General features: G+C 30.3%; 6 protein-coding genes across 6 annotated transcripts; 2 read left to right on the top strand and 4 right to left on the bottom strand.

The window, feature by feature from the left end:
• Window positions 1-864: 864 nt before the first annotated feature.
• On the bottom strand, window positions 865-2,064 carry SCDLUD_005201 (HMG-box domain-containing protein; the record flags this gene model as incomplete). Its single annotated transcript, XM_046081145.1, has 1 exon — window positions 865-2,064. The coding sequence occupies one exon, from the start codon at window positions 2,062-2,064 to the stop codon at window positions 865-867; it is 1,200 nt and encodes a 399-aa protein (XP_045932795.1).
• A 1,803-nt stretch (window positions 2,065-3,867) lies between these two features.
• Window positions 3,868-6,159, top strand: AFG3 (AAA family ATPase AFG3; the record flags this gene model as incomplete). Its single annotated transcript, XM_046081144.1, has 1 exon — window positions 3,868-6,159. The coding sequence occupies one exon, from the start codon at window positions 3,868-3,870 to the stop codon at window positions 6,157-6,159; it is 2,292 nt and encodes a 763-aa protein (XP_045932794.1).
• A 918-nt stretch (window positions 6,160-7,077) lies between these two features.
• Window positions 7,078-8,178, top strand: SCDLUD_005199 (uncharacterized protein; the record flags this gene model as incomplete). The annotated part of the gene is made up of 1 exon (XM_046076900.1): window positions 7,078-8,178. One exon carries the CDS (start codon window positions 7,078-7,080, stop codon window positions 8,176-8,178), a length of 1,101 nt encoding a protein of 366 aa, XP_045932793.1.
• Window positions 8,179-8,380: 202 nt separating this feature from the next.
• BIM1 (microtubule-binding protein BIM1) lies at window positions 8,381-9,517 on the bottom strand (the record flags this gene model as incomplete). Its single annotated transcript, XM_046081143.1, has 1 exon — window positions 8,381-9,517. The coding sequence occupies one exon, from the start codon at window positions 9,515-9,517 to the stop codon at window positions 8,381-8,383; it is 1,137 nt and encodes a 378-aa protein (XP_045932792.1).
• An 841-nt stretch (window positions 9,518-10,358) lies between these two features.
• On the bottom strand, window positions 10,359-10,724 carry MSL1 (U2 snRNP complex subunit MSL1; the record flags this gene model as incomplete). Its single annotated transcript, XM_046081142.1, has 1 exon — window positions 10,359-10,724. One exon carries the CDS (start codon window positions 10,722-10,724, stop codon window positions 10,359-10,361), a length of 366 nt encoding a protein of 121 aa, XP_045932791.1.
• A 361-nt stretch (window positions 10,725-11,085) lies between these two features.
• On the bottom strand, window positions 11,086-12,696 carry HEM14 (oxygen-dependent protoporphyrinogen oxidase; the record flags this gene model as incomplete). Its single annotated transcript, XM_046081141.1, has 1 exon — window positions 11,086-12,696. One exon carries the CDS (start codon window positions 12,694-12,696, stop codon window positions 11,086-11,088), a length of 1,611 nt encoding a protein of 536 aa, XP_045932790.1.
• Window positions 12,697-13,097: the final 401 nt, after the last annotated feature.

Raw genomic sequence — 13,097 nt, 5'->3', positions numbered from 1 at the left:
ACAGCTAAATGATAGATAAGATATAATAATACAGTTGCTTAAAAGCCTACATAATTTGTTAGTGACTATTGTGTGTATTATAATGTCATACTTATTACATTGTTTTAGATTTATTATCCTGTATTATTTTGTAACTATAATGGAAAATTACATATTGCATTTTTTTCACTCCTTTTTTTATTAACCTACAAAGAAATACACCTCCAAATAACAGGGAAATCACCTAATGAGAATTCTGGCTATTTGATGGCTAATTATCAACACCGGAGGAACATGTGCGGATTCCGATGGATGTATTTTTTTTTTATTTAATTTTTAATTTTTAATTTCTTTTTTTTTAACAACAAAAATAATTTTTACCAGCTATTTTTTTTTGTTTGAGATCGGCATTCTAACAAATCAAAGCCACCATCATCATGATCACCACCTGCGCTTTATTTATTACTCACAAATAGAATATTTTTACTACTGTTTTTCTGTTTTGTTATTACAATTATTAAAAAAAAATTAAAAAATAAAAAAAACCAAAAACAAAAACAAAGAAGAATAAAAAAAACAAAAAAAAACAAAAAAAATTTTTTTTTCTAAAAGAAATTAATGTTGATGTTACTAATTCAAGTTAACAACACAACGCAAATATATCACAATAACGTAAAAAAAAAAGAGGAAAAAAAAATTTGACTAAAATAAATATCTAACTTAAACTCCTAGGAAAATTAATATATGAAAATAAAACTATATATAGCCTATAACAATAATAATAATAATAATAATAAAATAAAAAAAAAAAATAGTATCTAAATCTTTCATCAGCGTAAATCATACAAATGTTAATGATAACATTCGGTTTCCCTCCGAGACTAATCATTTAAACATCTTACAAACCTCACAATAGCCCGCAGAACCGCTGTTGTTGACAAACTCGTTAATATTATTATCCATACCATCACTTTCCTCTCCTTCGTGATTTTTATTCTTGCCCTTACCACTCTTACCTGTCTTTCTTCTAGGCACATATTTATAATCTGGATATCGTAAACTATGTTGTAATTTTTCTTGCTTGGCCAAGTCCATCCAGTATTGTTTTTCCTGTGGTGCCAAGTTTCTCCATTTGTTCCCTATGGTCTGACTAACTTTACTATTTAACTTAAAAGAGTCTTCTTGATCTATGACATTATCATCATTATTATTATTACTAGGGATGGTGTTAGGAGTGGTGTCATTACTAATATTGAGTATAGATCGAGTCGTAGGTATAGAAACATTATTTTTATTCCTTTGTTCATTTAATTTTCTATTGAATAGGTCTGTGTGATAATACTGTCTGAATAAAATAAACGCGTTTCTTGGTCTGGGGATTCTTTTAGTAGCTGCTGTAACACCACTCTTTTTAGTATTATACTTGTGTTTACATGAACATTTATGTATTTTGCCCTTAATATCGCTTCCATTAGTCTTGATAACATTGTTATTATTATTATTATTATTTTGAGTAGTCATCATCATCGTCATTATGTGTGGCGGTGGTGGTACATTAACTATAGAGCTCTCACTGTTATTACGAGAATTATTGGGTGTCATATTTGTTGAAATGTTGTTTTTGTCGGTAACAGGTGCATTAACCGTAACAACACCTGCATCATCAATATTATGGTGATATTGCTGCGTTGCTATACTGGCTAAAGTATGCATATTACTGTTATTGGAATTAGTATATGTGTTGTTATGTTTCATATCCATAAGCAATACGGGAGAGGGTGGCGATACAACTCTTGTAGTGATAATGTTGGCCAGATTATTGTTACAATTCAATACTTTTATTGTTGGTTGTGGTGTGGGAATAACAGATTGAGAATTTGCGTTATTATTATAAACCAAATGATTATCGTTTGTATGTGTTTTAACGTTAGTATTGGTATTAGTAATAGCACCGTTGGAATCATTGTCGTAATTTATACTTTGCAATAATGAACCAATGGATGGCAACCTGACATTATTATGGTAACCATTGTTGTAATTATTGAAGGCATTAATATTGCTGGTGTAATAGTATGTGTGATTCATCCTTGTTAATATTTTTACTGGTAAGTTTTCGTTTTTCTTATCGATCTACTTATTATATTTTTTTTATAAAATAAAATAGAATAACAAAGAAATCGGTAAATTTTATTCAAACAATATTTATAGATCAAAAGTTTAAAAGTGGTGAAATATCAAACGGTTCAATTGACAAGTTGTAAAATGGAATTAAATCGCCACTAAGTAGCATAAAAGTGAATTGAAATATTTTTCGTTCTGAAAGAAAAGAAAAAAATAAAAAATAAAAATGGAAATAGAGATCAAACCCTTAAAAATTTGTTAATAGTGCCTTAAAATTATACTGAGAAGGAATAGGGAAAATAATATATATATTTATATATTATAATAGATTTTATTTTTGCTTTATCTTTTTGATATATTTTTATATGGCTTTATGTATTTAATTTTTAATTTGTAATTTGTGATTAATTTTTTTTTTTTTTCGTCCTTGTTTATATACAATGTTGTAACTTATCTATCTATATATAATATAATATAATTCAATTCAATTTAATTTAATTTAAAATTTTTTTTTTTTTTTCCTTCTTTTTTTATGTTTCCTAACAACAAAAACTTTCTTTCTTTCTTTGTATTATTCTTTTTATTTATTTATTTATTTATTTATTTATTTATTTATTTATTCATTTAACTTCTCCTTATGCTACCTGTATTATTTTTCTATATTTTTATAAATAATGAAATATAAAATATAAAATAAAAAGAGAATTTATATGGTACAAATATTACGAGTGATTGACTACCAAATATTTGGTTATGATGTATTATTTATTTTTTAATACAATAGAAAATCCTTTTGATAACAGAGATAATGTGGGAAAAACATTACCTAAGCAACTTTTTATTTTATTTTATTTTTTCGCTTTATTATCACAGATCTACTTGCCTGTTCTGCCATATAAACCCTCTGCCTCCTTTCTCCTCCTATTTTATATTTTTTATCCGCGTATTTCTCTAACCGTACTACATACAAATAATACGTGTACTATAATAATAGGTGTGGTTGCTTACAAAACTTATAACCGTTATATAATATTAAAATGTAAATAACTCAACTCCTGATTTAGATAATAAATGTTTTGTATGTGTTGTACATTGTAGTATATACACGCTGGGTAAATAACAAATAGCATTCTACCACTTTAATTGTATCAAATATAACGTAATCATCGTTTAGTTGTAATTACGAAAATATTAAAATATGAAAATAGCAAAAGACTCGTGATATTACATTCGACCGAAAGAGGGAATGAAATAATTGGAAAAGAAAAGAAAAGAAAAGAAAAGAAAGAAATCATACAGGCCGCTGTAATAAATAATCGGAGCTCAGAACTGTCTTTAAAGCTTCGGGTAATGTTTTCCGGATTTGTTTTTAATATTTACGGCACAAGCAAACCCAATTAAAATTTACCCTATTCTTGGTGTTCTGTTCTCCGCTTATCCTTTTTTTTACGTATTTATCCCAGAGACAATCGCACGATCAGTTTGCTACGTTTGCTACGAAAAATCACAAATAAAAAAAGAGAGAAATAAATAATTTAATATATTTTTTTTTTTTTTTTTTTTTGCCACTTTGTTTTCCTTTCTCTGGAATTGTACACACTTTTATCGAATAAATCAACATAGCAAGAATGAGAAAATAAAAAAACTAAAAAAAAAAACTAAAAAAATAAAAATAAAAGCATCCCCCCCCCCTCCATATACATATATATCTACCAATTTCCCCTTTAAACAACATTAAAGACAAAACTCACACATTAAAACTCATATATGATAAGAACGTTGTTCTTGAGAAGAGCTACTATTCCTATTAACCTTAACGGTAGTAGTAGCATTACTAAACTATTCACAAAATGTTCAATTATTAATCTTAGTCAAAATACTCATTATAGCACGCGTCATGTGCCTATATCCAGAAACATTGCTATAAACAATAATGATATCAAGAACTTGTTCTTTTTAAGCAGCTTCAAAAGAAAATTGCATACAACCAACAGGCTATTTAATAAGGAAAATAATAAAGACACTAATAATAAAGACACTAATAATAAAGACACTAATAATAAAGACACTACTAATAAAGAAGACAACAAGAACAAGAATAATGAGCCCAAATCTGCGAAAGAATATTTTAAAAGCAAGGAGTTCCAAAAAAGCATATATTATACGATACTTTTCACTTTTTTATTTAACGTATTTACCGAATTACTTATGCCTTCTGAACAAGAAAATTCTCAAGTTTTAACTTTCCAAGATTTTAAAACTAAATACATGGAAAAAGGGTTAGTTTCGAAAATATACGTGGTCAATAAATATTTGGTGGAAGCTGAATTGGTACCAGAAGCTCCACAAAAGATTGTAGCGTTCACTATCGGCTCTGTTGAATTTTTTGAAGATGAAATGGATAGTGTTCAAGATAAATTGAAAATCCCAATTGGAGAAAGAATTCCTATAATTTATGTTGAAAGACAGTCCATCTTCAGTTACATTTGGCCATTTATTCCCACTGTGTTACTATTAGGCGGGTTATATTGGCTGACAAAAAAAGTACCATTATCTGGTGGTGGGGCCAATTCAGGCCCTGGTGGCGGTCCGGGTGGTATTTTTGGGGTCGGGAAATCCAAGGCCAAACTATTTAATCAAGAAACTGACATAAAGGTTAAATTTAAAGATGTTGCCGGCTGTGATGAAGCAAAGGGAGAAATCATGGAATTTGTGCATTTTTTGAAAAACCCGGAAAAGTATACTAAATTGGGTGCCAAGATCCCAAGAGGTGCCATTTTATCTGGACCACCTGGTACTGGTAAAACTTTGTTGGCCAAAGCCACCGCTGGTGAAGCTGGTGTTCCATTTTTGAGTGTATCCGGTTCTGAATTTGTGGAGATGTTTGTTGGTGTTGGTGCATCAAGGGTTCGTGATTTGTTCAAAAGAGCTAGAGAACTTGCACCTTCTATTATTTTCATTGATGAAATCGATGCCATTGGGAAAGAAAGAGGTAAAGGTGGACCCATGGGTGGCGCTAATGACGAAAGAGAGGCCACGTTGAATCAGTTATTGGTGGAAATGGACGGGTTTGATACCAATGAACAAGTCGTTGTGTTGGCTGGTACAAATAGACCAGATGTTTTAGATAAAGCTTTGATGAGACCGGGTAGATTTGATAGACATATTCAAATTGACAATCCAGACGTTGAAGGTAGAAAGGCCATCTATAAGGTGCATTTAGCAAGCTTAACACTAGATCCTTCCTTGGATAAACAAGTTTTATGTGGGAAATTGGCAGCATTAACACCTGGATTTTCTGGGGCTGATATAGCCAATTGTTGTAATGAAGCAGCATTAATTGCTGCTAGAAACCTGGACCCATATGTTGTTTTAAAGCATTTTGAGCAGGCAATTGAGAGGGTTATTGCTGGTTTAGAGAAAAAGACACGGGTTTTATCTCCGCAAGAAAAGAAGACTGTTGCTTATCATGAAGCTGGACATGCAGTCTGTGGTTGGCTATTAAAATACGCTGATCCTTTAATTAAAGTTTCTATTATACCAAGAGGCCAAGGTGCTTTGGGTTATGCGCAGTATTTACCCCCAGACCAGTATTTGGTTTCTGAAATAGAGTTTATTGATAAGATGATTATGGCATTGGGCGGCAGAGTTAGTGAAGAGCTGCATTTTAAAAGTGTTACCAGCGGTGCACATGATGATTTTAAGAAGGTTACCAATATGGCAGCAAGCATGGTTACCAAATATGGGATGTCAAGAAAAGTAGGTTATATCTCGTATAATACTGATAATAATAACGGTGGTAATAATGGATTTATGGTTAACAAACCTTTCAGTGAAGTTACTTACGAAAAGATAGACTCTGAGATCAAGAGGATTGTTGATACTTGCCATGAAAACTGTAGAAAATTGTTGACTGCTAATATTGACAAGGTTGACAGGGTTGCTAAGTTGTTATTAGACAAAGAGGTTTTAACTAGACAAGATATGATTAACTTATTGGGGCCTAGACCATATCCTGAAAGAAATGATGCTTTCGAGAAATATTTAGATGGGAAATAAGAAACAAGAAACACTTGTTTATTTTTTGACCTTTGCTTTTTCTAAATTGCGTTTCTTTACACGATAAAAAAAAATTTTTTTTTTTCTTTTTTTTTTTTTTTTTTTTTTCTTTCGATTTTTCGAACCATGTACATATATAATAGTAATAATAATAATAATTGTATTAACAATAATACCAATTTACAATATTCAATAACAATTAAAACAAAAGATTTTTACTGGATTGAGTAATTTACTACTAAATCATTGGAAAATAAATTGTGTTCTCGGACTCTGTGTTATATACCGACTAACCCCGAATCCATAAAGTTTTTGTTTGTTATTATTTCCTTTTCTCTCCGCGTTCCCGTGCTGCGTGTTCCCCCCGCTACGTGTACCTTTCCTCCGAGTTCCCTTCCTCCGAGTTCCCTTCCTCCGAGTCCCCCTTATCCGAGTCCCCTTATCCGAGTCCCCCTTTTCCCGCCGTAAACACAAATAATAATAACGTGGGGAAGTGGGGATAGCGGTTAATTAATTTTATTTTTTTTTTATTTTTTTTTTTAAATGAAAAGAGAAAAAAAACAATAAGATAAAAAATGAAGCAAAGGAAAAGCAAAAAGCCTGAAAAAATAAAAAAAAACTCTCATTTTTTTTTGTTTATTTATATCACTTCCAAAAAAAGTTAATGCTTTTTTTATTTTGCTATTTTCTCTGAATTATCCACAACAATTACGTTTTCCACTTCCTCTTTCTATCCTTGCCCTTTCCCTCTGTCGTTGGATTGATCAATGTTTGCAAAAGAGAAAAAAAAAAAAAAATAAAATAAAAAAATAAAAAAATTAATGAAACAACCAATAAAAACTTGAAGTAATTACCTTTCTCTGGTGATATAATACCCTGTATACTCATTTTTTTTAACGTTTTGTTACTACATCCCCAATGCAGTGCAATAACATTAATACTCCTATTTCCAATATCACTGGCAATAATGGTAGCACTGATAATCAAAAATATCATGTGATTTTTAAAGAACTAGAAAAAATCAACAAAAGGGTCCATGATATAGAAAAGATATTAATCGACGTTAAATATGCCACACAGGTTATTAATAATAATATTATTACAATAATTAATGAAAGTAATACAAATAATAATGGTACCAGCCATATTGTTAACACAATACATAAAAATAGTAACGGAATTAGAACTTTGAATAACATCTTTCCTCCCATTACTGCTACTTCAAACAACAACACAACTGTTACTACAGGCATGCATAATGGTAACTACAAAAGCTCGATTCCCAATACTAATAATTCAACAGATCCAGAAATCGTAGAAAATCATAGCACTACTGCTGCAACTACAATCGCCAATAGTATCGCTACTCCCACTTTTATTAATACTGCTCATAAAACTATGATACAGGCAGACCCACCAACAAGTACAAATAACATACTTCTTACAATATCTGCAAATGGTAGACGTCCCACCAACGACATGGCATTAGAAGACGAACAAGAAAGATTGAAATTACAAATCAACTACTATAAAATACCACAAAGTTATTCGATCAAAAGTATACTATATAGGTTTTTACCAAAACCAGAGATAAATATAACAGAACCGCATAGTATTTGGGACTATAACACCAAGTTTGAATCTAAACAATGGAGATGTAAAGGAAAAAATAAATTCTCCAATCATAATGCAAAATTAATATCTAACGAGTTTTTAATTTATAAAATATTGAACTTGCTCTATGAGCATGGTCATCATTCTAGCGATAACAGCAGGGTATCTATTGATGATTGTATTAATTTAATGGAAAAGTTTTTCCATGATCGTGTCAGGAAAGTCAGCTCCAGATCTTGTTCTGATTATGTCAGGAAACATAAGATATTGGAAAATAACTTTAATATTGTGACTGAATTTGCACGAACCAGTGGAATTACTTTTAATAATGATATTATTACACAGGCTGAAAGAATGTCTTATATTCATATGTCTAAATTTAGGTTTTACAATTACTACGCTTAGGAAAAAATTTTTTTGACAATATTCCTATTATTATTATTATTTTTTAAAAATTCTATTATTACTGTATAAATGACTTTTTTTTTTTTTTTTTTTTGTTAGTATATACTATATTGGAAAATGCCACTAAAATTTCTTATATATATATACATATGTATATTTCCCTTTACCTCTTTTTCATCTCCATGTATCATATAGCATGTTTCTAAAATGTTTCCTCATTTGTTATGATGGTATTAATATTGTTACTTCCGGCAATAATATCAGAATTGGGTCCTGCATTTTCATTTGTATCATTAATAGCATTTTCTTCTTTTGCAATATTATCTGCATTATTGTTAGTTTTTATAATATCCTTATCCTCCTCTGGCAAGACACTTTCAAAACCATCTTCAGTGGCATACAATATAGTTTGGATTTTATTTACAAAACTACTAAATTGTTCGAAAACTTGGTCTTTAATAGACAAATCTACACCCTCATTGTTAGTATTATTTAGTTGATATTCCTCCTTTAATAGCTGTTCAGTGGTGGTGGATAATATTTCTACATCTCTTAGTTTGCCAAAATAAAAATCTCTTTCACGTTCCATAACATTCATAGCCTCCTGAAATTGTTGCATTTCCTTATTTAATAAGTCCACTTTCATCTTTTGCTGATTTAGCTCATTTGCCAAATTTTCAATTTTTGTTTCATAAAGTGCAGTAGTGTTGTTACTTATACCATTAGCAGCAGTCCCAAAGTTCCGTATTGGCCTTTTATTAACACCAAGAGAAACATTATTGTGGGTAATCGACCCTAAAGATGGTTTTCTGGTGGTATTGTTACCATTATCATTAATGTATTGATTATTCATTCCGGAAGCGGAAATGCTTTTAGAAACAATACCGACAGAACTTCTTCGAACACCGGTGCTGGATACCCTAGAAGATCTACCATTACCATTACCATTAGTATTATTAATGGTACTGCTGCTCCTTCTAGCCGTAGCATCATACTCAGTTTCAAAATCTTTGTTAACAACCCAAAATTTTTTTAACCATTGTAAAAATTCTAGATTATCTTGAAACTTGCATCTTACCAATTTTTCCACTATGACTGGTTTTTCAATTGAATGTCTATTAAAACAATTTTGTAATATTTTATAATTAGTATACATCTCATATTCTGGAATATGGAAACCAAACTTGACTCTGTGCATTGGTATATCTCCATAAATTGAATCCAGTATTTGGCAATATATGGCACCTGTACCACATTCTTCTATTTTAGCGATTTTTAGATTTAATAAGTTGTTCACCCATAACAGTAATTCACTACGTGATTCACCAATGCCGCTCATGTTTTAATTTTTAAAATATAGCTTTGTTTGCTTATTTGGAGTACTATTATTGTTTCTTTTATCAGTGATTGTTTTAGGATTTGTCTTGGAAAGAACAACCAAGTTGCGTATGCTTTTCTATAATTCAGAATAAAAGAAATGAGATTGGGATAATAACTGATGGTCAAGCTCTGTGTAGCTTTTTATTTTTTTTAATTATTTTTTTTAATTATTTTTGATATTTTAAGTCCGGGTATGTAATAGACCTTTTTAGATTTTTTCTTAGATACGATGTCCGAGATAAAACCAAAGTATTCCGGCGTAAATGTGGAATTTATTGCTAAGCGGTTATTGCTAAACAATTCTATAAAAAAAAAAATGAGAAAAAGCAAAGCATAATTTTTTTTTTTTTAAATTTGTATGTTTTAAACGTCAGCGGCTAAACTACAACCAGCAGCATTTACAAAGAGCATAATAAAACTTCAATTATTAGCAAAGTTATTAGAAATGCACTTGTCAAAGGCAATACTATCAATGATTCAAATATCGCGAAGAGAGAAAAATAAACTAATATCACATTCTTATAATATATCAAACATCCAACATAGACTGATGCATGTGCCATCTTTATTCTTATATACACAACTTCTCATCTTTCCGCCTCTTACTTATTCTCCTACTCCTACTTCTCCCTCTTCTTCTTTTACAGTTATATAATTTTTATCCTAATTACACATTTTGATGTTCTGAATTATTGAAACATTCATATTTCCATCTACTTTATCTATTAATAGTATTATCTCCCCACCCGTACCTCAACTTCCAAAATTATGTAAATAAACACTATTAAACAATAGCTACATCAATCCAATTCGGTCACTTTATTGCTGAATTCTATTTGTAGTGGTTTGTCGAAAAAAGATTCTTGATTTAATGACAATTTAGCCAAATTTGCTTCGTCCACGTTTTTAAACACAACAAAGGCCTGCTCTCTCATTTTTAAATTGATAAAAATCTCTATGACTTCACCGTATGTGGAAAATAGCAAGTATAGATTTTCTCTTAAAGTCTCTTTGTTAATTTTCCAATTCAAATTATGAACATACAATGTATTCTTGGGAATAATAGTCTTTTTATTCTTGACAGTTTTTTTAGTATCAATTGTTTTATGGACATTTGTGCTTATCATTTCACCATTTTTGCTGCCACTACTGTTCCTATTACTCATATTTTGTTTCTTCCCCCCTTATACCAACTGTTCCTTATGATATTGTGGCTACAATATAATACCTATCAATACGATTGAAAAGTAAAGAGCCATGTTCAAAGAAAAGAGGATTGTAGAAAAAGAAAGGATGTATTAATTTCCGACTTTTTTTTTTTTTTTTCTTTTTTTTTGTTTTGTTTTGAAAAAAAACATTGGCAGTAAACCGTATAAAATGATGCACAACCAAAGAAGGAACAGCCATCCTAAAAATTGAAATGACGTCAATGTCAATTCACAGCAATTAACAAAAGAAATAAATTACTTTTATATAAAAAAATATACACTTTTAAAAAGAGCAATAAATAAATCTCATAAGCAAAACTTATGCCAAACCAAGAGCCGTTTCAAATGATTTTACCACCACGTCAGGAACACCAGGACCCTTACTAAATTTCATACCACCAACGGTAACCACATTTAAAGGTAATTTAGACTCCAAGTCAGTATGATTGTAGCCAACATAATATTGAGGAATGGCATTAGAGGCAAGGGTAACTTCCCAGTGTCCATTTTCTAAATCTTTCTCGTCAATACCTAAATGTTCTTTAAAACATTCTTTTACAATTCCTTTAACTAGTGAAGGTGATGGCACTCCAGCATTATCGACGGCAGCAGTTGATAAAGAGTCAACAAAAGAATGATTTGCACCCAACATTGCTGTTAATTTAGTATAAGGTGGATTAGGGCTTGGGATTTCGCTTCTAGCGCCAAATAATGGTTGAAAACTTTGCTCAATACATGAATCAAAAATAACACCCAACAAAGACTCATGGTTTGTTACCGATTGTGGTACTAAGTACCCAAATCCATGGTTTCTAAATATAACATCTTTATTTGGCAAATAATAGTTAACTAATATAACACTAGCCGATTTTAATTTTTCTAATTTTAAAATGAAATCCTTATCAATATTTTCACATTTAGAGAAAAGTTTAGCTGTTGGTACGGTAATATGTATGTGATCAAACAATTCTTTACCACCATCTAATTCAACAGCTGCCTTTTTCTGAGCGTTAGTCTTATCATGGTTCAATAATTTGAAGTTTTCAATATGCTTTCCATATTGAATTTCTACATTTGGATTTTTTAGTATGTAGGATTCTAAACTATTGGGCAAGGTGCTTAAGCCATTTTTTAAACCTAAAGCTGGATATTTTGATAAAAAAGTGTTTAATTGTGAGATTTCATCGATTTCAGCAGAATTGCCGCAAAATTTCTCATTATATTGTGATAAAACTAACGATTTTTCAGGTTTAGCATTACGTTTGTGGTAGACAGCCCTCAGTATCGAGCCATAATCTTTTTCCATTTGAGCCAACTTATTTAAAGTACAATTAACACTCAATTGTTTAATGTCACCTGCATAGATACCATGAAAAATTGCACTGAACAAATTATCAGCAATATAAGTATTGCCAAATCTTCTTTTTAAAAAATCGTAAGCTGTTTCATCTTGCACTTTAGACGGCGAACGAAAGGGTTCTCCCAATATCCCAGTCAAAAGACCTTTGCTCATTGGATTAGTAATAAAGTGTAAGAAACTTTTCAAGCCTGTGGGTGGAACTTGGCACAATTTCTTGTTAACATCTAAAATATATTTTTTGTTGGCTTCTGAATTGCTTTCAATGCATTTAATTTCATTTTCCAAGCCCAATTTTTGCAAAATGTCAATAATTAATACAGTACCATCGCTAACACCCCTTAATGTTCGTGGTCCCTTTTCTAATAGAATTTCCCCTCCTGTTTTATTGCTATTTGTGTTCAATTTTGTTCTAGCACTATTAATCCAACCACCGCACCTATTTTTAGATTCATAGATTTTGATTTTCAAATCTGGTCTTAATTTGCTTAAAAAATAGCTAAATGATAGGCCGGAAATACCCGCACCTATTACCGCTACTTTGGAATTTGGTGGTAGTTTAACTAATTGCATTTGCTTGGTTTATTGAGCAAAAGTTGTTTAAGTTTATTTATTTAGTACATACACATGTATATATATATATATATATATATATATATAGCTATATATGTAGATACATTTTTGCATGAAATTAAGATTTTCAATGGAAAATAAATGGATAATTTTTTTTTTTAAACGAAGGGAAGAAAATATATGAATTGAGAAAAGGGAAAAAAATAAAGTTATTTTCCCAAAGAATACTAAATACACAACAGTACTGAAAAAAAAAAAATTTATAATAAGAATTTAAACGAGATACCATAAACTTTATATCAAATTCCAATCTTTTCTTTTCTTTTTTTTTTTTAATTTTATTATTACCATTTTCATTACTGTTGCTACACTTCTTAACAAAATACATATGAAAACTAATG

This window comes from Saccharomycodes ludwigii, chromosome VII (genome assembly GCF_020623625.1).
Source record: "Saccharomycodes ludwigii strain NBRC 1722 chromosome VII, whole genome shotgun sequence".
Classification (NCBI taxonomy): Eukaryota; Fungi; Ascomycota; class Saccharomycetes; order Saccharomycodales; family Saccharomycodaceae; genus Saccharomycodes; species Saccharomycodes ludwigii.
The sequence above is the reverse complement of the archived record's forward strand: the minus strand, read 5'-3'. Positions and strand labels throughout refer to the sequence as shown.